Source organism: Charadrius vociferus, unplaced genomic scaffold (assembly GCF_000708025.1).
Source record: "Charadrius vociferus isolate BGI_N301 unplaced genomic scaffold, ASM70802v2 scaffold320, whole genome shotgun sequence".
Taxonomy (NCBI): domain Eukaryota; kingdom Metazoa; phylum Chordata; class Aves; order Charadriiformes; family Charadriidae; genus Charadrius; species Charadrius vociferus.
In genome coordinates this window covers 199,118-223,664 of record NW_009646501.1, presented here as the reverse complement: position 1 = coordinate 223,664, position 24,547 = coordinate 199,118, and the positions used below count along the sequence as shown (strand labels likewise).

The 24,547-nt window shown below is 39.7% G+C and overlaps 1 protein-coding gene across 1 annotated transcript in view; it reads right to left on the bottom strand.

Moving 5' to 3' along the window:
- The window catches only part of PTPRT (protein tyrosine phosphatase, receptor type, T), a gene marked incomplete at its 5' end in the record, with an annotated part of 340,319 nt that overhangs the window by 273,900 nt on the left and 41,872 nt on the right, over window positions 1-24,547 (bottom strand). Inside the window, 4 exons of the mRNA XM_009883565.1 lie at window positions 1,401-1,575; window positions 3,888-4,003; window positions 7,389-7,470; window positions 12,937-13,208. Coding sequence (XP_009881867.1) covers window positions 1,401-1,575; window positions 3,888-4,003; window positions 7,389-7,470; window positions 12,937-13,208 — 645 coding nt within the window. The remainder of the gene's footprint in view (window positions 1-1,400; window positions 1,576-3,887; window positions 4,004-7,388; window positions 7,471-12,936; window positions 13,209-24,547) is intronic.

Sequence of the window (24,547 nt, the reverse complement as noted above, 5' to 3'; positions counted from 1 at the left end):
TTAGTCAGACTGTTTGGAAGCACTCATCCATGCAATCCCAGTGTGTCACAGCGCTGCATCAAACTAACCTCAAATGAACCGCTTAACCTTGCCTGCTTACTAAACAGGAGCAAGGAGCAGAGCAGTGTACCTTCCCATAACAATATTACTCTCCTAAACTTTTTTCTGGCTAGGTGTCTGCATCCAGCAATGAATCTAACAACATCCCTCCTGGTGCACACCCAACTATTCACGTTTATAACTTATTCTTCTATTTTTTCCCCTTCTTATATCAATGAACATGAAAGTGTTAGGCACGCACTCACTCAACTCTGCATATTCTGATATTTGGTTGCTCTGGAAGATTGCCTTCCCTCTATTTAGCTACGATACAATACCAGATATGCTACTCAATTCCATTTTCATCATTAATTCCTCCACACACGTTCGAACAAGATGCAAGATCACCGAGTGGGAATTAAAAGCATGCGGCATCTAATAGGAGCATTCGCTTTGCGATCTCTGTCGTTTGAATATCTACACCACTCAGCACTCTATATTTAAGGCAGTGTAAAGGCATCAGTATACTGATCATCAAGTGACAGGGTGAGTTGGCAGAAAGTACTACAACGGACAAAAGTGATCTCGTTTCTACAGCAGCTCTCCATTTCCACAGAAAAGTGACGTGTCTAGATCAATAAAATTATATTTGGTGAGCAGACCCATACTTCTTCCATTTGACATCACCACCACCCCAAACACAGAACGTCTCAGGAGAACTTAGACACCTTTTGATCTCTCCACCTAAGAGGCAGCGAGCATCCCCGTGCTGCAGCTCGGGGTGAATTACCAAAAAAAAAAAAAGCAGCACAGTAAATAGCATGCATGTCTCATGAAGGCAAGATTAAGACACATCTTGCAGGTGTCAGGCACAGTATCAGCTCCTGAATCACAGTAACTAACAGGGCTAAAACCCTAGCATCCTTCAAGAGCTGCTGATCTTTCTACTGTGTACTTTGGGACATCAGCAGAATCAATCCCGTCATTTACTCCCAGCAGCCTTGAGCAGACTCTCCTGACATGCAATGCTCCATCACAAGATTATTGACGCCTGATAAAATACTGTAAAGGAAGGCAGATGAAGCTGACTGACAGCCCAACTGTTTCGCTGACTACATTAAAAGTACCCATAGCTACCCATGCACTACTAAAGCTTAAGGGGGCGGTATCTAGATAAATTTTCAATTCAAACATTTGTTCTAACAAAATTATTGAAATTCATATCACTTTTACCCTTTTTTCCTACTTAAATTTAATATGAATGAAAGAAGAAGGTGCAATAGGATGTCAATTTTTATATGTAGTGCCACCTGGGAGGAAATACTCATCTTGCATAAACCTGCTGCTTTAGTGCAACCTACCTTTCACTATTAATTCTGCGTAATTCGAAACTCCAGATCCACCATCTGAACGAATGACGCATCGGTACTTGCTGATACTGCGTTGAGAGGTGTCAGCTACACTGACAGTAGCAGAAAAACGTCTATGGTTGACCACTCGAGTGACCATTAATGCCGTGTCCCTTCCATTCCACTGCTGTAAAGGCAGACAAGAATAATGCAAGGTATGAAGACACACAGATTACGCATCCACATGCAATTCATTCTTTGTTATGCTTCTTATTGTTCAGATCTTCACATTCACGTCACTAGGTTAGATTTTATACAAGCACAATTTTTCAAGAGAAGACTGCTATAGCCATACCCCTGACAAATTTACAGGGTTGTATGAACTAGGGCTTAAATATTCTTACACATATAGCCAAGTTTTCATGTCTATTTAATTTTTTAAAAATTTGGGCATTTGATGTGTTATATGTATTGAGAAGGTTGGAGAGTGACAGTTCAGATACGCAATTCTACACAGTATATATATTTAGAGGCCTGGCTAGGACATGAAAATACTACAAATGAATGGATTTTGTACACCTGGGAAAATGCTACAAACGAACAAATTTTATAAACTTGGCATTTTCAGATGTAAAACTTTGATTCGGGACCAATTTAAATAAATTGGTCGGATGAACAGACATCCTTATATGTCCAACAATCCTCAATAACCTCTCTACCAGTCAGACTACATTTTCCCAACTGGAAAACGGACAGATGAAGAATTAGCTAGACACAGAAGTTCTCCACAGCATAAACACCTGAACTTGCTCAGTTGGTCTAGTTTATTAGGAGATTCGAAGGAAAACACACTGCTGTTTTGCCGACTTCCAGTAATCAGTTTTTAGGAGTGTTTCCAAGGCTATTTTTCATTAAATGTTTCAATTTTAGAAAATGGAAAACAGGTTTCCAGTAGCAACAATAACGATTTCCTCCCAAACCCCTGGTTCTCACAGGAAAAGCTTCATACTGCTTCAGGTCAGAAGTGTTTTTACACACATCTAGTCATAACTGTGGAAAGATTTCACTGAAAGAACCCAAAAAAGATAAAGAATACACCAAAAATATATCTCAGTGGATGCTAAAAGTACATCATAGGTTAATAAATTTCAGATACAAATGTAATTTTTAGGAGAACAGCCGTGATGAGAGTACAGTTAAAGTGACTTAACAGTCACTTTCACATGATGCCAACTACATTTCTCACCAATCAAGCCTTTATCCCAGTGCTACATTTCATTTTTATGATTAGGTAAATTGATTCCTTCCATAGAATTTAAACTAGATTTGAAATTGTTATTTTTAAATTTTATTAAAACGTCTCAAAGTCAATATAAAAGTCTGAGAAAATCTGTTAGTTATTTGACTACACTGCCATAGCAACCACAACCAAGGCCATTCTTGTCTGCCTCAGATGTTACAAATATGGGGCGGTGAGACCCGCAGTCACATCAGTCCAAGCTACAAATAAACATTGTTGACCAGCTTAAGAGTTCTGGAAGTTTATGTTGGCCCGATGTATGTGCACAACGCACACAGCAAAAGAATCCTCTTGACTTGTTTGGGACATTAGGTGTTTAACAGCACAGAAGTTTAGCAAAAGCAAAGAGCTCAACTATTTTAAAAGCTTCTAGAAGAGCTCTACCTATAGAGCATGGTAATGTTGGGACTCCACATATCTGAGCACTTTAAAGGGCAGAAGAAATAATTTTGTCCTTCACTAGGAAACTGCACTCCACATCTTCAGTTTGATATATGTTCCGCTTCTAACGCTAGACCTGAAAAATAAGTTTTTAAGGTTGTTACTGTACCCACCTGAATAGCACGACTCAGTCTTTCAAGTCCAACCAGGAGGGTGAAAACATAGATATTAAGCAAGGCGAATGCTTTGGTCTTTTAGTGAGCGACTAAAAGGAACATTCTGCTATCAGTGCAGCCAAGGGAAATAGGGAGGAAGAAACATGGTGAGTACAAACTGGTTTGGGATGTTTTCACTATCCAGGTAGTAATCTCAGACCTTAGAGTAGGTTCCTTCTTAACACATAATTACTGACTCTGGGGGCTGAGGACATTTTTGGAGGGTGACGACATTTTTGGAGGATGACAGGAAAGAAGATTGTGTAATGAAGCAAAAGTGAAGAACTACTCCACCTGTTTGGTCTCTTCTGCTTAATGACTGAGTGCTTACAGGTGCACGGGCATTTGTTTGAACCCAAAATTTTGCTGTCACTGGCCATTTTTTCCATCTTCTGTATCACAGTTCTATACTTTGTCACCTTAAAATCTCACCTAGAAACAATTCAAGCCAGTTCTCAAAGGATCTTGATGAAAAGATTTTGCCCCACCACCTAGTCTTTCTCTATAGACTTATTTTACTAAAAAAAGTAAAAAAAGAAAAAAAAAACAAAACCAAAAACAAACAAACAAACACACACCATGGAAAAAAGCACATCACTTTACCTGAAGCCAGAGTTTGTCATGCTGCGACCACTTCCCCCCAGCGATGCACTGGAATGTCGCGTTCTGTCCCACATTAACCTCCACATTCTGAAGTCGTAGGAAGTGAGGTGCTTTTCCTAACAAAAGATGGAAAGGATTGCAAGGGTAGAGCAAGGCAGTAATTGGCTGTTACACCAATACAGATCGAAACGCTCAGCAAAGGATTACGTCCTATCCCTGACAAGGCGATCTAGCAAAATTAAGCTGTCCTTCAGTATTCAACTATTCACTGCAGAGTGAGGTGGATGATGGACCTGACAGAGGACGGGCTACGGGACCATACAGAGCTCTGGCACATCTGAGAACACAGACTTACATCAGATCACAACACAAGTTCATGGTCGTCAGCACAATTTCTTACTGTTCGCTACGAAGAGTACTTGAGTAATTTCTTTTCTTTATAAAATTGTGTTTCTAAAAAGGATCAAATAAAAGAATCGGATGCTTCTGAGCTTATCAAGCGTGTCTGACCCAAACCAAGTTTTCATAAGGGTCTTTTTTTCCTTTTCAGTTTATCTACTATCAGATATATCCTAGAGCTTTAAAATAATAATTTATCATTAATATCATCAGTGATTTTAAATAAAATATTCATATATAGTATTGTATCACTGCATTAGTTTAAGAGCACTGATATCAGTGTTTTGTTGATACTAAATTCAGTGTTAGTTCAATATTAAACCACTGATACTAAAATGCTGACATTGCATTTGTTCACAAGGGAAACAGATCAGAGGATTATCTTTTTTGACTAAATACCAGTCACATTTACCTCTGTGAGTTGGAAGAAAAGAAAAAGGTTACAGAAGTGAATCTGACACTTTTAAATGAACTTAGCTCTTGCTGGGCTTCAGAATCATTGAACTGTCTAGGTTGGAAGGGACCTTTAAGATCATCGAGTCCAACCATCAGCCTAACACTGCCCAAACCACCACTAACCCATGTCCCTCAGCACCACGTCTGCCCATCTTTTAAATACCTCCAGGGATGGTGACTCCACCACTTCCCTGGGCAGACTGGTCCAGTGCTTGACAGCCCTTCCTGTAAAGACATTTTTCTTCGCCTTCTCATAGAAGGAGATCAGGTGTGTCAATCAGGACAGGTTTGTGCACCATATGAAAACTTTTGGTTGGACACACTGAACAGCTCTGAGACTCTAAGGGTCAGAGTTTTTCAACTTAATCTGTACATTTCTCTTACGATTAGGCACCGATGAAATGCATAATTTCAGTGGACATACCAACCCACCTTTTTCTATGGGAATTAAATAGCTTCAAAAGGATATGGGCATCTGTGTCTGGGTGCGCACGAAGTTTCACATAGAGGTATTTGTCTACTATAGACATAAGAACAAATGACTATACACTATGCCAAATGCTTTTATTTAGTTTCTGTATCCGTTTACCACATGCTCAGTTTGCTGACTGAAATAAAATGATTCCATACCACCATGCCTTCTGGGGATCAGTAATTTCCATCAAAGTTTACTGGAAAACTACCTCTGGGTGACAGTCAGAATGTGCTATGTGATATTTGCAGGCTAATATTAGTCATTTCTGCCTGCAGTCAGAGGTGGGGAGGTATAAGCCAGCTCCAAAGCTGCGTAGCCTGGGTGAGAGTGGCCACACCAGCCTCAAACTCCTAGTCCTCAAGTCTGCCCAACCCACAGGGCATAGGGCTGTCCTCCGATTGCAAGTGCTCTCACACACATAATCAATGAGCTTTTAGCATAATGAATTGATACTCCAAGTGCATTCCTTCACAGGAAAACAAAACAAAAAAATCAGCATTTTTGCTGATACTTAGGTTTGTCTGCTGTACTGCCTTCTATGAAGGTAAAGCAGAAATGAAAAAGTAACACCAATAATTTCAGTAACCTCCAAGGTCATCAGGAGCTTCATGGTCTGTGTGTTTTGAGTTATAACAATTGTAAAATGAGTATGAGGAAAATGCCTGTACAAGTCAATGACGTATACTCTGGTGACATTTACCCTGGTGACTGTCATTGCTGAACAACACAAGCAACACCGGCAATCAGACCGGAGAAGCATTTACAAAGCCAGCAGAGAACCTGCATCTTGTAATGAAGTTCTGTACGCAGCAGGATGCGAACTGATTCACAAGGGAGTAGTTAACTCTATAGTAATAAACTCTACAGTTTTGAGTCACCAAGAATGCACTTAATTTTGAAGAGGGACCTGCATATACTTGGAGAAATGGATTTAAAATCAGTTTAAATAGGGGTGTAAACACAGCATCTTGTCCCTTTTTTTTTTAAATCACATAATTTCCTTGTCTAGGCTTTGCCCCATGGATGTTCAGTGGCCTCCTTCCTAGTAAAGGGATCAGTCATCACCCAATGTGCTGTGGAATGAGCACGGACCATTTGGGGGATTTGTTTGGATGCTGCCAGTTATCAGCAACATCTGGTTAATACAGATTGTAAGTATTTCTTAACGAAGTAAACGCACCCAAAGGCCTGAGCAATGAGCACATGGTAAATACAAATATAATTTAGTTAAACAGCAATTAACCATACATCAGAAATGTCCTGTTAAACTTGAGCAGAACCGTGTCTGTCACATTGAATGGCAGCTATCCTTTGAAATTCTGTATTGCAAGAAAACCAGTTGATTTCACTCCATGAATACAACCCATGATTTTTTTTTGGAGCAGATGTCACTGACCGACTGAAACTATGAACTAGTGAGAGGGGATGTGGAAAACAAAAAAAAAAATCTTGAAGAAACTGTATACTACGTACACACTACAGACACACTAAAGACCTCAAGTCGAACTGTAAATGCACAGAGAAACCAGAAAAGTTCACAAAAAGAATGAGGCTCAAGGCTTCTTTATATAGAAAAAAAAAAAAAAAAAAAACACAAACAAACCAAAAAACCCCAAAATCTAAGCTCATTATTATGGCTGCGATAGAAGAAATGCGGCACTAGTATTTTTGACCAGCATAACGAACCTGCATTATTTTCCACTCCTGTGCAAGTGTATTGTCTGAATGAGATTTATTTTCAATATCTTTATGGCAATGCTGGCTGGGTTTAACATTTCTTGAGAGCGAGCAACCTTTGGGATATGTCCTTTACCAACAAAATACTGTTAGTTTCTTCTTTTCTTAAGATAACCACACAGGATATTATCAGAAGCTCTTTAGATTGTTTTCTACAGCAATATGATTCAGAAATAATAAACCAATCAGTTTTATGCTCTCATAACAAGAGAGGGAGAGACTGCCACAGAAGTCCCAGCCCTACCTATAGATCGAGAGCAGTTTTGCCTTTGGCACGGCTTGCAAAGTTATGTAATTATGCAAGGCTGATTGTCTTTAGGTGTCTCAGAGGGCTACAAGAAGACATTTCAGCGCTGACCAAATTGGGTAAATCACTCCTTTAGACTGCAAAGCCTGGTATGTAACAGACAGTTAGAAAAACAAAGAGCACTCACTGCACGGATGGGCGAGAACTCTGACTTCATCCACAGCTATGTACCCTGGATGTCCTTTCAAAGAGACAGATTCAAATATCACCTGAAATACAAAATAAGAAAAAGTGTTCTTAAGAATAGCTACACACCAGTGATTTGGCCAGACAACCATATTCTGCTCTTATTCCAATGTCCGAGTCATTCAATGCATTTCACCATTAATACTGAAGCGATACCAATGCAATCCAGTACATACATGCATACCAAGGACTGAAAAGCTGTTTGATACGGAAAACAAAAAGTTAGTGCAACGTTCATTAGGATTAGAGACAACTGTGTGCTTCTTCCATTTGGAAAAGCAAAAAGCCACGCTTATATTCACTTTAAGCACCAGTCCAAGAACATTAAGTGGATAATCACTTGACATTTTGTTCTTAGTATGCATTGAAAAGTTGGGAAATGTTGTACGTGAGAGAAAATTATTTTCTTGAATCAATAACCCTGCAAGGATTGTTTTGGAGAAAACCTTGATTTGGCGTGCATGCCACTGCAGTATTAGAAAGCAAATTATGAGCAACGGATGATCCTGGATTCTAGTTAGTGGACCGGAATAAGATTATCCCAGATATAATTTCTGCCTTTCCCTGATTTAACAAACAGAGGCTGAGAATGAATATTCTTAAAAATTACATGTAGTATTTCTCTACATTAATGGTACACTAACGCTTTCTATTTTATTTATGTATCTGGACAATGAAAGTATTCCACTAACTTGTGTTTGAATAGACATTTAGTTACAGATGAACAAAAACGTCATTCTTCCCTATGTCTTTGTGATTTTACCTGGAAAACTGCCCCGATCTGGAGTATTCTGTTACTAAAAATACACCAGCTATCTGAAAATTGGTGGTGAGGGAAAAATGTCACTAAAAAACTGATAAAGAGATCATTAAAACTAAGTTAACGACAACCAAAATAAGCTAACTAAAATAAATACGGTGCCATTTCCCCAACAATTAAAGGATAGTAGGACATGAGGAACAGGAAATGTGGGAATGTTAAACTGCAATAGAAAAAAGAAAAATAGAAAAAGAATGAAGACTGATTATTTAACATCTTAGCAATTCCACCTCTCAAGTTAGCGATTCGGTTCCCAAAGAAATGAAGTGCTATCCTTTACTATTAAAAAAAAATTAAAAAAAGAATGGGTAGAGCTGTAATGGATGCCGCCCTCTGCATTTGAAAGGGATGTCCGTGGTTTCTTTCCCTCTCACTAAGGCAATGTTCACACTGTACTACATTGCTCATTTTTGCATGAGTATACAGTAATGTTTTCAAGGACAGAGTTAATTAACATGTGTAGCTGGCACAGTTATTACTATTAGAGCAGTATTCCAGTGCAGCTACTTGTTTCGTAGGAGGAAGTACTTCAGTAATTTGTGACCTCTAAAATCCACTACTAGAACACAAAGTTAATTACTTAAAGCCAGTTTTCAGCGCTTATTTCCAGTCTAAATGAAAGCTGATAGTGCCAGCCTGTCACTGCTTCGCCTCTGCTTCATCTCCTCCATCAGCAGACTCAAGGCAGTAAAAGATTCAAGTGTCCGAATGCTGATCACTGCACGCCCAGGCTACGAAAGTAGACCTGTGCGTACTTCATAAGGACAGAATTGCCGTTAACCATTTTGCTTCCAAAATTGTGCTTCCAAAACCGATTTTTTACTCATTTTTCCACGATTTCCTACAGCCTGCTCCCCCAATTCAAAACACATCCAAATGTGAGATCTTCTGAAATATGTCCACTGGAAAAAAGACATGATAAAAACAGGTAGAACACAAAAATTAACTGGCAAAGATATAAACTAAGAAAAGTGCTAATTACACGTAGAAACAAAGTTATACTCCAGAGGAGGGTGGAGAAAAAAATAGGTTGTCCAAAGAGCAATAGGAGGAAGCAAGTCTCTGAAGATAAAAGAATCAAATAAAACCCTCAACAAGTGTTTTGTGTTACCAAGGTTCTTGATAGGCATTTTGGGGACTGTATAAAGTAAGAGTATAATGTTAAGTCTTTAGTACGGAAATTACAATTTATTTTAGAAACGTCATTCATGATAAAAATTACACTTACAGGGAAGGTCACGTAAGCAACTACCGCAACTCCCTTCAGATCTGAATTAAAATGCAATGTTACAGCTACAGAATATTATTGTAGTTTCGCATTTGCAAGAAGCTATAGAGCCACAATGAACCAATTCTCAATTTCCAGCAAGCCAAGAACTGGGGAAGAAAAGTCCTCCAAGGCACTGCCATTAGCCAGTAGCGCACGGCAAAAGTAAGCACCAATACATCAAGAATTGTCTTCTGTTAATTACCGACACGTACAGAGCTTTTAATATAGCACAATGTAACTTAAGACAGTAATAACCGTGTCAGCTTCTAAAAAATCCATGCATTTAACGTTCACATTGGTGCAGAGAACACTGTAAAGAGTGGTGGTTTCCTCTCAACTCACTTCTTATTTTATTATGTTATCTGTTATTTATCTGTTCTGCTTTACATTCAGATATTCTTGTTATTTCCCAGCTTAAACTTCCACATTGTTGTCTCTTTCTCTATTTTGCAGCATCTCAGCCCTATCAAAACGAGAAGCACCGAGGTTGTCCTGAAAACAGGGATTTGAGACCCAACATGAGGAAAAGGCAGGAATCCACGCTTATGGGGCCCAGTTCTGCAAATTTCACACTGAATCGCTCTCATGTCCTTTTAACTTCTGTCAGAAATACAGTACAATGGTTGAAACATTGCCACTTAATGTTTTACATTTAAGGAACGTCCCAGAAATTAATATAGGTGACAAAATGCAAAGCTTTACTATTAAAAAACATTCTTAAATGCTCCTGAGGAACTGCAAATACTAAGCCATTTCATGTTTCCTTGCCAATAAACAATCCTACATTTCACTGCAGCTATATACCAACAATATCTGTGTTAGCAAGGTAGCCTGGCTCATCTGTTGTGGTACAACAGTTCTCTTCAGGCACGGATCAATAACGTTCCTTGCTATACATCAAAAAACCTCTTCCTGGCAGACTCCAGCGCTGCCCTTGGTGCATTCTGGGACTAAGTTCATCCTTATGGCAAGCAGTAATTCAAGATTACGTGCATTACCTTTCTCCAAGAACTATTACAGCTTTTTCTCGCTACACTAAAAACATTTGCAGGCTGGGAATCCAAGTACGAGTAACTCTAGGGTAGATATAAATCTCCACCACCCCCCCGTTTAGATCTCTGGTATCAGAGTGCTTCTGGATCCAGAAGACCCTTATGACCCTTGCACACAACTGCCAGACCTAACGCACCTCTGGCAGCTGGCTGGGTTACTGGTTTTCCACTAGTCACATCTCCAACGCTCAAAGCACTTGTCAACGCCTCAGACCTAGGGCAGATAGTTGCAGATTTTTTTGCCTGGCTGACTTGTCAGCGCACACTGCCATTCAAGATGGTGTGCTTTCTGTGCATGGAGAGAATAATCCACATTTTGCCTGACGCAGATTTCATTATTTAGGAAAAATGCTGTTTTTTCCTGTGTTACCTGGCGCTTTTGAAATACAGACCATGCTTTCAGGCCTCTTGCGTACAAAGAGTTCTCCAGACATGCAATTTTGATTTAAAGCTGACAAATAACACTGCGATGGCACATCCGAGATTGTGAGTGTGAAATGAGACAGTCCTTAGGCAACAGTACACCCAAGCTTTTGTCGTCTTCCACCTCTGGCCTCCTTTAGCCAGAAGTGTTACTTTAGGCTGCCAAATAACAATAATGTTCACTAAGTCCTTCAATGTGTTTTCCTTTTCAGTTTTGCAAGCTTAAAGCTTTCTTTTCCTTTTTTTTTTTTTTTAAAAAAAAAACAACACAAAACCTCATGATTAAACGTAGAAACTCACAGGATTGCAGACCAACAACAGAAGACGGTTTATAGAATCAGGGACTGATGATAGATCAATCTATTAGATCCTCCATATGAGTGGGAATAAGAATATAAAATTAAGCAGAAATCAAAAAGTAAATCAAAAAGTAAAAAAGGAAACCCTCGCATTTTCCAGGAAGCAGCTACTCCTAGGCAGTTAGTGCTGCCTTCCAATCTGTTCATTTTTGAGCTGCAGTGAAAGATTCTTGTTTGATTTAAAGGATTTTTTGCTCAGGAAAAGCAAACTTGACCTGCATAAGGACTTGTAAAAGAAGGCAGGCAGGCTCAGGAAGTCGACTATTGGTATATCTAAGAGTAGGATCTCTCTTAGTGTGAGATCAGACTGTCTTTTCCAGGTTTTTCAAGCACTGATTATCTGGGTGAAAGATCATTTCTGTTATCTCTGTGGAGCACCTACTATGAAGCAAATTCTGGTTCATGACCAGGTTCCTGTTAATATGAATGGAGCATAAGCACTTTAATATGACTTCAGAACAAGTGACAAGTTGCGCACGGCCCTTAAAACGCCACTTTCCACGCATTTGCATCTCTTTATCTCTTCCTCTCACCCTGCATAGTGTGCTCTATGTATTCTGCTGATATCCCCAGCTTTTTCAGAGGTAGAACATTAAAGCATTCTACTCCAGCTCACATTTTATAGCCCTCCTACCCAGTTATTAGAAGCAAAAAAAAGAAAAAAAAAAAAAGCAGCTTTTCTAGCTGCTGTTTTCTATCCACAGACTATTCACTGCCTTTTCACTATTGGTATCATACATACATCAGCTTTTCCTGAAAGGTTTAGGGTGCAATTACTTCCCAGGCTTTTTTTTTTTGTCTTGAACATAAAACAAGACAAAAACACCTACCAAGACGTATGCCAGTCCATTGTGTGCAATCTTATCTAACTAAATAACTGCAAAGTTGCCACATGAAGTTTCAAGTGGACAACTAACAAGTAGCTGCAAAATTAATATAACCTAAAAGCAACTTACCCACTTCATTCCATCCCCTAACAAAACAAGTAAAACTATGTTACAAGCAGTGCTAAAAAGAAGAGGAATGGAGGGTTTGGTGAAGAGTACAGTCATGTTGATAACATGGCACAAGATTTCATTAGTAGCTTATGAACTTCCACCCCTCATATGGGCACAGGAAAAGTCCAGATGCAAAGGTCAGTGAACAGATGTTCCTCCTTATGGAACCAACCAACGGCAAAAAATAGTTTAGGCAAACTTATGCAAAGGTCCAGTTACACATCTAGACACTCAGTTGTATCTACACTTACACGGCGCCATAGCAAGTGTCAATAAGAGTCTGTTTATCTGCTGCTCTCATGATAAGTGGGTCTTAACCTGCCAATAATTTGACTCCCAGCTGTCTATCCATCGCTCTGCGACCTGGCAACAACTGAAGAAAAAGGGTGAAGCAGGAAGAAATATGTGAAGATGCCTATATAACCCTTTTGCAAGAAAATGCTATATATAAATTCATTCTGATAGGAAAAAGTCAAGATACCCATTGCTAACAATAGCTTAGCTCATATCTAGCCAAATGTTCAAAGGAAAAAAAAAAAAAAAAAGAAAAATATTACAAACTCATACCTGATAAAAATGTGGCCAGAATGTACTGATGGCAAGTTCTGCTTTCACCCATCCTTCTGTAACAACCCCCGAGACGTTCCATATGGGATTGCCCTGTGGTCCTCCGTTCACCTTCACGTAGACGTTGAGAGAGCCGGGACTCGACCGGTCTCTGCTGGATAAGTAATAGTGGAAGTCGATGCAATGTGTGTCATTTTCCTTCAGCGTAGGCAACAGCAGGTGAGCCTTCTGCCCAGACGCCCGCCCAGAGCTGTTCACCATCATGAAGGAGCCTACAGAGAAAAGCAAAAAGAGAAGAAGAAAGACTAGTTTTGCCTGTGTTTTTTTTTGGTAAAAACAGTTCCATTAGGAAAGTCAATGATTTCCTTACAAGCCAGAAACCAAAACATTCATCTGAAGAACTCAAACTAGCCATTTTATGCTAGTTGGTAGGTAACAGAATGAAAAGATATTAAAATTGCAGGGTATATACAGAATCCCAGACTGGTGGGGGTGGGAAGGGCCCTCTGGAGCTCACCCAGTCCAACCCCCTGCCAGAGCAGGGGCACCTCCAGCAGTTGCCCAGGACCTGGCACCCACGCTTTAAGTATTTCTAAGTATTGATACACAAATAGATTTGGGACCAACTGGAACCACTTTAATTAGATAACTTAAAAACTCAAAATAAAAATATTATTTTGGTTTTATTATAACCTTGTGGTAAAACAATCACTTTAAACAAAAGCATATTCACACTTCAAAGCAGCAATGAAGTTCCACTGTGTACAGTCCCCCAAAGGCACATCTCAATACCAAAACTACAACAAAGGACCAAATTCTCAGCTGATGTTTGCCTGTGTGGCGCCTACCCACTTTGGGCCCATCTACCAGCTGTGAACCCTGCACCTTGGCACTATAAACTTGTGAAGGTAGTAATGTGTTAAGAAAAGCCCAATTTTCAGAGCCGGAATGAATTAGGCTTGTTAGCATAACAGCAACATCTGAACTAGAAATAATGCAACAAGGACAATTATTCTTCTAAGAGGGAAGGACGGGCTGAATTTAGGGAGGGAAATACATACTGAGGCAATTTATGAGTTTGTTAACCTGGAAGCTTGCACCATATTAACCACGGCACTTGATGTTGAACTCACATTTTGATTCATCAAGCAGTTATTTTACAGCACATTGTGTCTCGACTCATCTCTTCGCAGATGCATCAAGGTGACAAATGTTAGCAATAAGGGAAAACATTATGAGAGTTATTTGATTCAATTCTGCTTAAAGGATCTCCTTTATGTGTGTACAGACACTCACACTCAGAAAAAGCTGAAGAATATACCAAGAGTAGAGGGGGAAGGGGGGAATATCTGTGTGTCAGCAGCCAGGCATGATAATTTTTAATCAAACGGAGCCCTCTTGACACTCTCGGTTCTGATGCTGCTGCCAAGGCACGCTACAAATGTATTTCTCTGCTGGCCTCTCGCAGTTCACAGAAGATTGAGTTTGCAAAGCCCTGCCTCACTTCTAACCCATTGACTTTCCCTATTCCATGCCGTAGCAGCGTGACACTCAGATGAGCCAGATAAACATTTTGATCAATTCTGTGCAGTGAACAGCCATATATTCTAAATTTATATCACCGAGATACCAGCAACTTTCTCCCACAGAAATGTTTTTTCCCCTGTGTTTATATGATATATATGCATTTTGTAAAGGATTGAAAAGCACAGATGCAGAAAGAAGTCAATCTTTCAAAAAAAAAAAAAAAAAGCACCCACTCTAGACCTTGGAAAATTCAAGCACAATGCAAGCGCAGCCAGGGAAGAGGCTGTACTAAGAAATATGAAAATTTATAAGCAAGATGCTTTCTGGCAATCCTATCCTATCATTTCAAATCAAGAAATTCCAGATTCACAGTAAGGACTTTAGCAAAAATAAGAGCTGAACACAAACTTTTCAATTTCTCCCTAATAATCAAAGTCCACAGGATGGGATCCTGACAGATGTTGATCTATGTCTGCTCCCAGTCAACCACAAAATCCCCTTCTTCAGTGAGTATCATGTACACATTATTATTAAAAATCTACCCAAATAAACTAATGTTCTGAGAAACTGCAATTTGGATTCTGTTTCTGTGACCTAAGATAATTTATTATCAGGAAGCACAATTGCCAACCGGCTTGAAGAGGCAGCACAGCCTGACAGTCACGGTGGCAGGCTGGAAACCCGACAGCCTGGTTTTCCAGGACTAATTATGACACTCACTTCTTACGATTTCTGTCAGTACACAGTCTGCCTCATCTTCCTTTACAAATAAAGCATGAACAGTCCTAAGAACCACTCTTCTACTGAGAATCTGGGAGGAAAGCCACTGTGAAACTGCTGAGTAACAGTAGTATAGTGTAGAGGAGTCGCGGGGCTGCTGGGGAACGCACTGCTGCAGCATTTCAGTGACATCCTGAGGGACAGGACAAGATACAATGAAGACAAGTTCTACACTTCCAGATCTCAGACTTGAGGACGACAGTACAGTCAATTAAACCACTCGGTAAAGAAAAGCAGAACTCCTGTGCATGCCCAAGAGTTCTGACCAAGTGCCTGCTACACTGGGTAAGAACCCAGGAAATCCGATTTTTGCACCATCACTGGTGCGTGGATCCCAGGGCACATCATTTCTGGGCACCTTTCTCAACTTTTCTTTTTTTAAATTTGAATAATACATAGATTCCTACCCTAAAGAACTACTCTGAAGCTGTACTCTGTCTAACACAATACAGTCTTGAACTGCACTGGGGTAGGTAAGTGTTTCAAGGATAGAAGTAGTTAGGGAATATTTCACTTTTACAGATTCCTGTATAAAAATAACAAGCTTTCCTCTGAGAAAAGAAAAACCATCAGCTTTTATAAAAAGTTCAAAGCAATAATGACAATTTTATTTTCTGCCACCCACAAAAAAATGAATCACAAGCTATTTGCAGTATGACAATGGCCTTTTGTGCAACTGCTGACAACTCTAGAGGGAGTATGGAGCCTGAATCTAGCGATTGACAACATGAGCAAGTAAAATATCCATCCACCAAAAAGCACTTGGCAAAATAATTAGTCTTAGTTACTAAAAGAATAGCCTTACAGACAATTGTCATATGCAAATTATTCACAGCTTCTTATTTATAGCTTAAAATTTGTTTTTATATCTACAGATACAGGAGAAAATACTATAAAAACTATCTCCAGTAAAGTCCTGTTAAGAGGTATTAGTTTACATGACAGTGGAAAAGATGGAAAATTTCCACTTATACTGCCATCTCTGTCAGAGAAAAGTACTCACACCTTGCTTAAATCAGTTTGTCATCTACTAACTATACCACATTCCTTCTGCAGAGACTTAGTGGGGCACCTTCCACAACGAACCCTCACCCCGGCTAGTCCCAGCATCATGCACACCTCAAGCCTGGCCATCGTCGGGGCTGGAAGCTTAAGAATTTCATCAAGACTACGACTGACATCAAATACAAGAATACACTGATCTACAAAATTCACTTGTAAATTATACCCTGTATTCTATAAATTGGCCTCCAAATACACCCATCTGTACACGCGTTCATTTTTTTTCTCAGCATGAACTCGAATGGGTCTCTTGTCCCCTGACTTCTCGAACCTTCAAAAGGTTGCTCTGTGTGCTCTGAGATCAGCAGCTGAGATCCACTGCCCTATTATAAATGTCCATGCCCAGCGAAGCTTGTCTGGGAAGGATACATCCCTTAGAGTTAGGTGAGAGACAAGGAAAATTGCTCCCACCAGAAAAAAAAAAGCATTCCAGAGTCAAATTTTAAGAACACGTGCGGTCTTCCTTATTATCCTTAATAGAAATTGACACATTGTGATTCCGAATCTGACAGCCTTCTTTAGGCTGAACACAGAATTGAAGCTGATGGGACTTACTCTCAATTTATAGGCCTATATGTGCAAATAAGAGAAATACAATCTGGTCTGACACCAACAAACACTTGTCACATTCTCCGCTCATATAAAGAACTAAGGAATGAATTAACATGTCACAAACGAAAGTTACTGATCAATGGATGACTGAAAGCCATTTAAATGTCTCCACGCAAGAATCTGAATAAAACAAAAGGTATCTTGGAGAAACGCTTATTCACACCATTGCATATCCAATTTTTTAAAAAATAATAAGAGTAGGAAAAATAATTTAGCCGTGTTGTTTTGTTTTCGTCTATCCAGAAGTTCAAATGTCATAAAGTCAACACTGAGCTGAAAAAAGGAGTTTTGGGGAAAAAAAAACGACCTATGCTGTGTAAAAGTTCTTTTTTTATTTATTGGACACAGAAGTATGCGCTCATTAAAGCAGACTGAATATCAGGTCAATTAAATTTAGTGCTCTTGGATCAACAGCTTAGATTAATTAATATCTTGCTGGTTTTGTGCCGAATAACCAAAAATGAATGTGTTCTGTTCAGATCAGTCAGAAGCAAGGAGGATGGGAAGACTACGGTAAATAAATTCATTTTTAAAAATCCGTTCAAACGACGGGAACATAAAACGGCACTCTCTCATAGTTATTAAACATACCACTGAAAATTGGGGAATTAAACCGTGAAGTGCTCTCTAGCTGGCCATAAATTTCAATTTTTCCCCTGCTTGGTGCATAATGATGCCTTGATAAGCGTCCTATTATTGATGCATCTGCAACATATATCCTCTTTTTGGAGCTGAAATGCTACTCTGTAGCAGATGGTGGCTATTGTGTTTACACATCAGCACTTTATGATTGCATTTTCTCACGTCTGCAGTAAAAAGAAAGCCGTAATTGAGTTTTTAATGGCTTTGCACATTGTTCATTAAGATTACATGAGTGTGTTCTGACAAATGACAGCTGAAGAAATGAGGCACCGAGAACCCCTCGTGATCACCAGACAGACCTCAGCTGATGCTGTTTCACTGTTGACTTTGAAGAACCGTGCTGTTTAAAAGTGAAATTATAGCAACCATTAAAGACTGAATGTAAACTTGAAAAGAAAGCTGTCAAAATGCTCAACTGCAAAACAAGACTTCTAAAACCTTGAAAACCTGAATCAGGTACAGAATGTTCTTTTAAAGAGCAAACTGCTTCCCACAATAAAAGAATGGTTTTTCCAGCAGCTCCATCAGGTGTACGAGCATGTTTTAGACACAGCTTTGCTTATTTCCAAAGAACAACTCTTCTCTCCAAGCAAGTAAGTCTGACATCTGTCCTTGTTAAGGTAGAACAAAGCAACGCAGCAGGATCCGGGTTGGAAGGTGCCCCAGGGCAAGCCCCTGCTCAAAGCAGGGTCAGCTGCGAGGCCAGATCAGGCTTCTCAGAGCTTCTACCTGCCGAGTCCTACAGACCTCCCAGGAGGACTGTCCATCCTCCCCGGGAAACCTGCTCCATTGCTTGACTGCCCTCATTGTTTTTCCTTACACTCGGTCCAAAACCTCTCATTTCAACTTAGACCCTTTGTCTCTCATCCTCCAGACACTCACTGCAGTAAAGATCCTAACCTGGTACTCCCGATAACCTCCTTGTAGGTACTTGAGGGCCACCGCTAGGTCCCCCCAAAGCCTTCCCTGCCCCAGGCTCAACAATCCCTGCTAACTCCTCAGACACTTCCTACAGGGCGAGTGCTCCAGCCCCACAGACCTACTGGTCTTCGTTGAACTTGCTCCAGTTCATCAGTCTCTGTGATATTATGACACCCAAATCTGGTCACAGTACACTCAATGCAATCCAACGTCCGACAAGGAAAGGGGGACCACTTCCATTTGGCTACGGGCTATGGCCCTGTCAAAACAACCCAGGATGCCATTAGCCTCCTTTGCTTCCAGAGCACACCACTGGCTCTTGTCAAGCTTGCCGTCTGCCGAGATCCTCAGGTCCTATTCGACAGAGCTGTTCCCCAGAAAAGTCTACTCCAATGAATACCCAATACACAGGAAAAAACTTCCACGCAGACTGTGTGGATGGATATCAAAACAAAGGACAGTTCATGGTCAAGAAGAACAAAGTTATTTAGAACAATATTAACTACATTGGCAGCTTTACAGGTTTGATTTCTCACCATACTTTTCATCACCCTTTGAAGGTGTTACAGAGCACAGCACAGATTCTACGGGGACACCTCTGCTGACCTCCCCCTCCTCAGAGTTTACTGCTGATCTTCGCCCCTTATCTGCTCACCTTTTGAGCACTCCATCTCTTCCACTGCAGCCTCACTTCTTTTAAGGAACAGTCCTCCCAAACACCTTCTGGAAATCCATTGCAATGTTTTTGAAAGTCATTTTAACAATAAAATACAATTTACTTGCCCTTTTTTTTTTTTTTAAACATCAAAGTATTGCAATAGATTTGAGGTGTGACTTTCCTTTGCAAGAGTGCTTTGGCTTTTTCCCAGAATTTCATTCCCAGTGGACTAGGGTCAAGGTCAGAGCCAGTTCACTATCGTACACTGACCTGGAAGTCCTTTATCACAGGTATTTTGACAGAAGGACAGACCAAGCCAGAGGCGCCTATGCCAGCCAGCTGAGCGAGCTCATGCCTTGCCACATGCCATGTTTTTTGCACAGCTTTTGGAAAAGCACATATTTGTAATACTGTCAAGTCAACCTGCATGCCATAGAACAGATACTGAAAAGCATCTACGCCAAGTCCAAGTATTAGAAAAATGTTTACAGACAATATAAGAAAAGGGTCCATCTACCTCCACACTTGGTTTCGAGCAGCGACAAAGCGGCCACTTTAAGCAGAACATAAGTATGAGGGTACTGCGAAGCAGAATTTACAATTTCAAGCTTTTGACAGTCAGCTATAAAGATTTTTGAAGTCAAAAGCTGCATCTCCCCCTTTCATTGATTAGCCACAGACTGATCTTCCTCCCGTAATTTTTATTGAGTCAGTCAGGAATAAGACTCTGTCAACAAAGCTCTATAGTTTAATTATACATTGTGCCAGGGAAAATAAATAAATATTTCAATGCACTTCCTTGAAGCTATTGCCATTTAATTTGTAGTTCTTATTTTATGAAAAGGTATGATTACCTATCACACTTCCCACATTTTTATATCCCCTACTCTTCATGCTCATGTATAACAACTGAACGAGGCTCAGAAATCTCTTTCCCCTGACTACTACAGACAGCAGTGTTCGTGCAAACTCAAAATTAAATAAGGTGTATCTTATAGCTGCTATCCCTTTTTCAAGTATTAGGACCAAATCAGACCTACAGGGTTTATTTCTCAAATGTGGGTCATACTAAATTAATCTACTAGTGAAATAAAAGGAGTTTGATTCACAGATAAATATGAATATAAACAAGTTGAGCTCAGTATAATTCATGAGAATAATTCATTCACTTGGGAAATTGTCGGATAATAAGGAAGTATTTTTTTAAAGAGACAGCCTACTATTTGTAAAGAGCTTTTCATCTGGAAATTATTGTCATGAAAAGCATTATGTTGTTGGGGTTTTTTTTTTGTAAGAAAAATCTTCTCTGGGAACAAGATTCACCCCATACTACTTCAGTGACTGCAAATATTTGCTGTAATTACTTAAAGAAAGTGAAGATTGTGGCATAAATGCTTCACCTAGTCTTTCAGGGAAGGTCAGTGTGTACCAAAAGCAGGTCTGGTTTGCCCATTTTCAAATGTCCTTCTGCTGTGTATAAAAGCAGATAATGATAGGACACTACTAGGACACGGGAAACCAGGTTTCCCACGGTTTCATAATTGCAAACTGCAGACTTCTTCATTGATTCCACCGATTGAGCCATAAATGACTGCTGGCATTTTCACTGGCGTCCAGCCACTCTTACCAGTAAATCACAGGTGTTATCAAACTACCCTCCTTTTACAAATGTTTTCCCAGGTCTGAATAATGGTGACCCACAGACACTGCGAGATGCTAACAACCCAGGAATGGCCCCCAGCCAAGCGACAGCTTCCCTTTATTCACTCCCGAGGGAAACGCTGAAGTAAGCCACATCTACTGCAGAGGCTTTCCAATCCAAAATGGGAAACATTAAACTACCCCTGACAGAAGAAACAAAACGAAAATACATCAAAGAATAAAAACCACCATACCACATTTTAATGGCTTGCCTCTTTACATGCTGGTGGATCAGAGTCAGCAAGCCCTCTTCAACTGCGAAATCCAGATGGAAAGAGATGAAATGACTGACCAAGCCAACAAGGGCCTAATTAGCAGAGGGCTTTAAGGTGGATAATGGGATTTCTGCAAGAAGGAAAGCAGGGACTCGGGGATTAAATGTTTTGTCAAAAGTTTCAGAACCACAGAGCCCTCCTAACAGCAGAGAGATGGTCTCATTAAGAGACGGGATTCAGAGTCCAGGAGATTTGTGGTCCACTCTGGGTTATAGCTGTTCCAGCAACATATACTGCTATCCACCCAAAATTTGTTTGCCCATTTTTGTTACTTCTATTTGCTGCTTTTTTCACTTCATGCATAGGGAAGGGACCCTATTCATTAAAGAGATGCTCTTTTAACCTTACAAGCATATTCAAATCGCCAAGTGAAAACAGCTTCCCGTTGTGTTGTTAAAAGCATTCTTCTTAAAATGTAACATACATGTATAGGTCTCGGTCACATAATTTTGTGGCATTTACCAAGGACAGCCAATGATAGAGACTGACACATTTGCAATATAAAGCTAACATGCAGGATTCAGGCTCTGACTTTGTAATTTCCTCAGTGACAAATGGGTTTTTTTTCATTGGCCTGAAGAAAATTAAACAGAAACGTGAAGGCAGAACTCTTATAAAAATAGCAATGAAAAGAAGCACTTGAGAGAGTGATAGTATCCAACATAGTAGAGGCAAGAGGAAATTTTTATGCACAGAAGGGACTTCTCGTTGTCTCAATTTCTCGCATAGGCACGATCACCGAGCACTGCAAGGCAACTGACTGCAACACTACAGAAATGACAAGGCAGAAAAAAAAAAAAAAAAAAGGAAAAAAGAGAGAACACAAGGGTAAAAAAAAGCCTTTTCTCTATTTTGTCTAGGTTTTGGCCTCAGCTACAGGCCACAGTGGTCTCTAATAGCCCATATTCAATATGGGAACCTGTTACATTCAGCATGGAAAATCAGCACATAAAGGTTAATTCACATCTGCACAGACACAAACACAGCAGTGACTACACTTCAAGACTACAGAAACTACACTTCAAGATGCCCCAAAAGCTTGTTCTAAACATTGGATCAGACAGTTCCTGAAAGTACCACCATCTAACAATCCTAGTCTATAATAAGGACTGCACAGTACACCATGAAGTTTCATGACCAAACTTCTCACTTCGGTGGTGCAAGGTGACATCCAGTGTTGTTTTCCACCTGCATCTCTAGAGCACAGTCATTCCCTCCTTACAAATCAGCTGAAGAACATTTGCAACTGATGTCTGCTGGAATAGCATCAGCCATCAAATCACCTTTTCCTCTTCATCAAACCACTCAGGATTGAATCTACAAAAGCAGAAATCACTGTTTGTCAAATCTCAGAAGAGAGCCATTGCTCCAAAGTTACAGCCATCCGGCAAGTGTTCTGCATATCTCACGCTTATCTCTAGGCTCCACAGTTATTTCTAGAATTTTCTTCCCACATTATGAAAACATTTCTTTAATAAATGATCATTTGCCACAGTTCGAAGCCCAAGTTCGCTGAGAAACAGAAAATGGTGTGTGCTGTAGAATCAGAAACAATTCTATAAATCTCAACACTGAAAAACATTTTAATAGATTCACTGCCAGCATTCAATGTTGCTAAGGTCACTGCTGTAGTATACTTCAAGAGTGTCCTTATTCCATTATTTATATATATGGTCTAAATTGTTTGGCAGAGCTATAAAAAAAACCAGGTCCATTAGCAATGGAGCTATACCAGTCTATCAGGTAAAGGAATCTTGTAATAATAAACATATAATTCTCCATAAACAGCAGACAAGAATTCTCTACAACTTTAATTATACCTTCTACGTTATATCATCATCTTTTAAAACTGATGAAATGTACACTAAAACCTGAAAACTGAACAGGTTTTGTTGCTTTTTAATTCCAGTAGCCTGACAACTATTTCCCTATCAATCCTACCTTAACACTGCTAAAATGTAGGCAATTGATTTAAACACTTAATAAAGTTTAGGTTATTAAATGGGCAAATAAACAAAATAGGGGGAATGGCCATAATTCAATATAATATCTTCACTTAAAGACATTGCAAATCTCGTGCTTAGCACCCAGGAGGTTTATTACAGATAAGCCTTGAAAGGGAAGGCCCACAGAAATGAGTTGTGGGGACATTACTAAGCCTCTGTTGGAGGCCTTTTGCAAATGCTGTTCAAGAAGGCTCAGGATTCAGCAGAATACCAAATATCTTCCTCACCTGATTTAACCTGTGGCATAAACTGCTGCCAAATGCCCCTCTCTCTGTCAAGGAAAAGGCAGTATTTCAGTAAGCAGCCTCTGTATTCGCCCTCTAGAAAAAACCTCATCAAATTTTTAAGGTGAAGATATACAACTACTTGGTGTAACGAGCATAATTTATAATTAGATGCTGAAGAACTCTTAGGATGGAATACCAACAATAAAGAAGTTCAGAAGCAGTGGTCAGTAAAGACTTTTCCAAAAAAAGTTAATTGCTACTTATTATGCGTGCCTCAGCTAAAAATAAAAATCGCTCCAACCAGGTAAATACAAGTCAAGCAAAGCATGTTTTAGGTTGGTGACTGCAAATAATTAAATAATTAAATCACTACATCTCAGCTGCTGCAACATCAACTCTCCGTGGCAGGGACAGCAAGACAAAGTCACAAGTCTGCTGCCTCTCGTTAACAAAACTGTCAACAGAAACATGATTTGATATGCCTAAATGTACGCAACATGCACAAAATCAGGATTATAATTTCTGTTTTCAAAAGCTATCTTTCCCATGAACATCTGAGATATGTAATGGCCAACAGACATAAAAAACCCTAATAACACATGATTATCCCCACAGATCTATTTTGCATTATCTAGATACAATGGTTGACCAATTTAAGACATTAAAAACTTAACAACAGTCCTTTTCCAGGGTACCCACTTTGTTCTCTACGTTTATTTTGGGTTGACCTTGTTTTCCAATTCTGGTTTGTCTCAGAACACATTTTTTAACTTTGCTAAATTCTCTCCTCCAGTAATATTTCAAAAGATGAAAGATCCAGACTACGAACTCCATTATGCCGCCACCTCCTTTTCCAAGGATGCAACAGGTATCTGTTGGATGCAGCCTCATTCGTGAGAGGTGTGTGGATGGATGGCTCAAGGTTCAATTTGATTTGGTTTAATTTGGCTACTGTAAAGCCACTGAGATTGAATACTATCGGGTGGTCACCCTGGTGTCGCTCAAGGTTCTCGGGCATTAGTTTACTGTCTCTTACAGTCTGCACCAGACAAAGCATACTGTGTGTCTCCAATGCCCCATGAAACCATCAGCGAGAGCCCTGTGTCCATAGCTTCCTGTTCTTGATAAGTTAATAAACCACGCTTATCTTCTTGCTATTGTGTTTAATTAAAACTGACATAAAAATCTGAATTTCTGGGC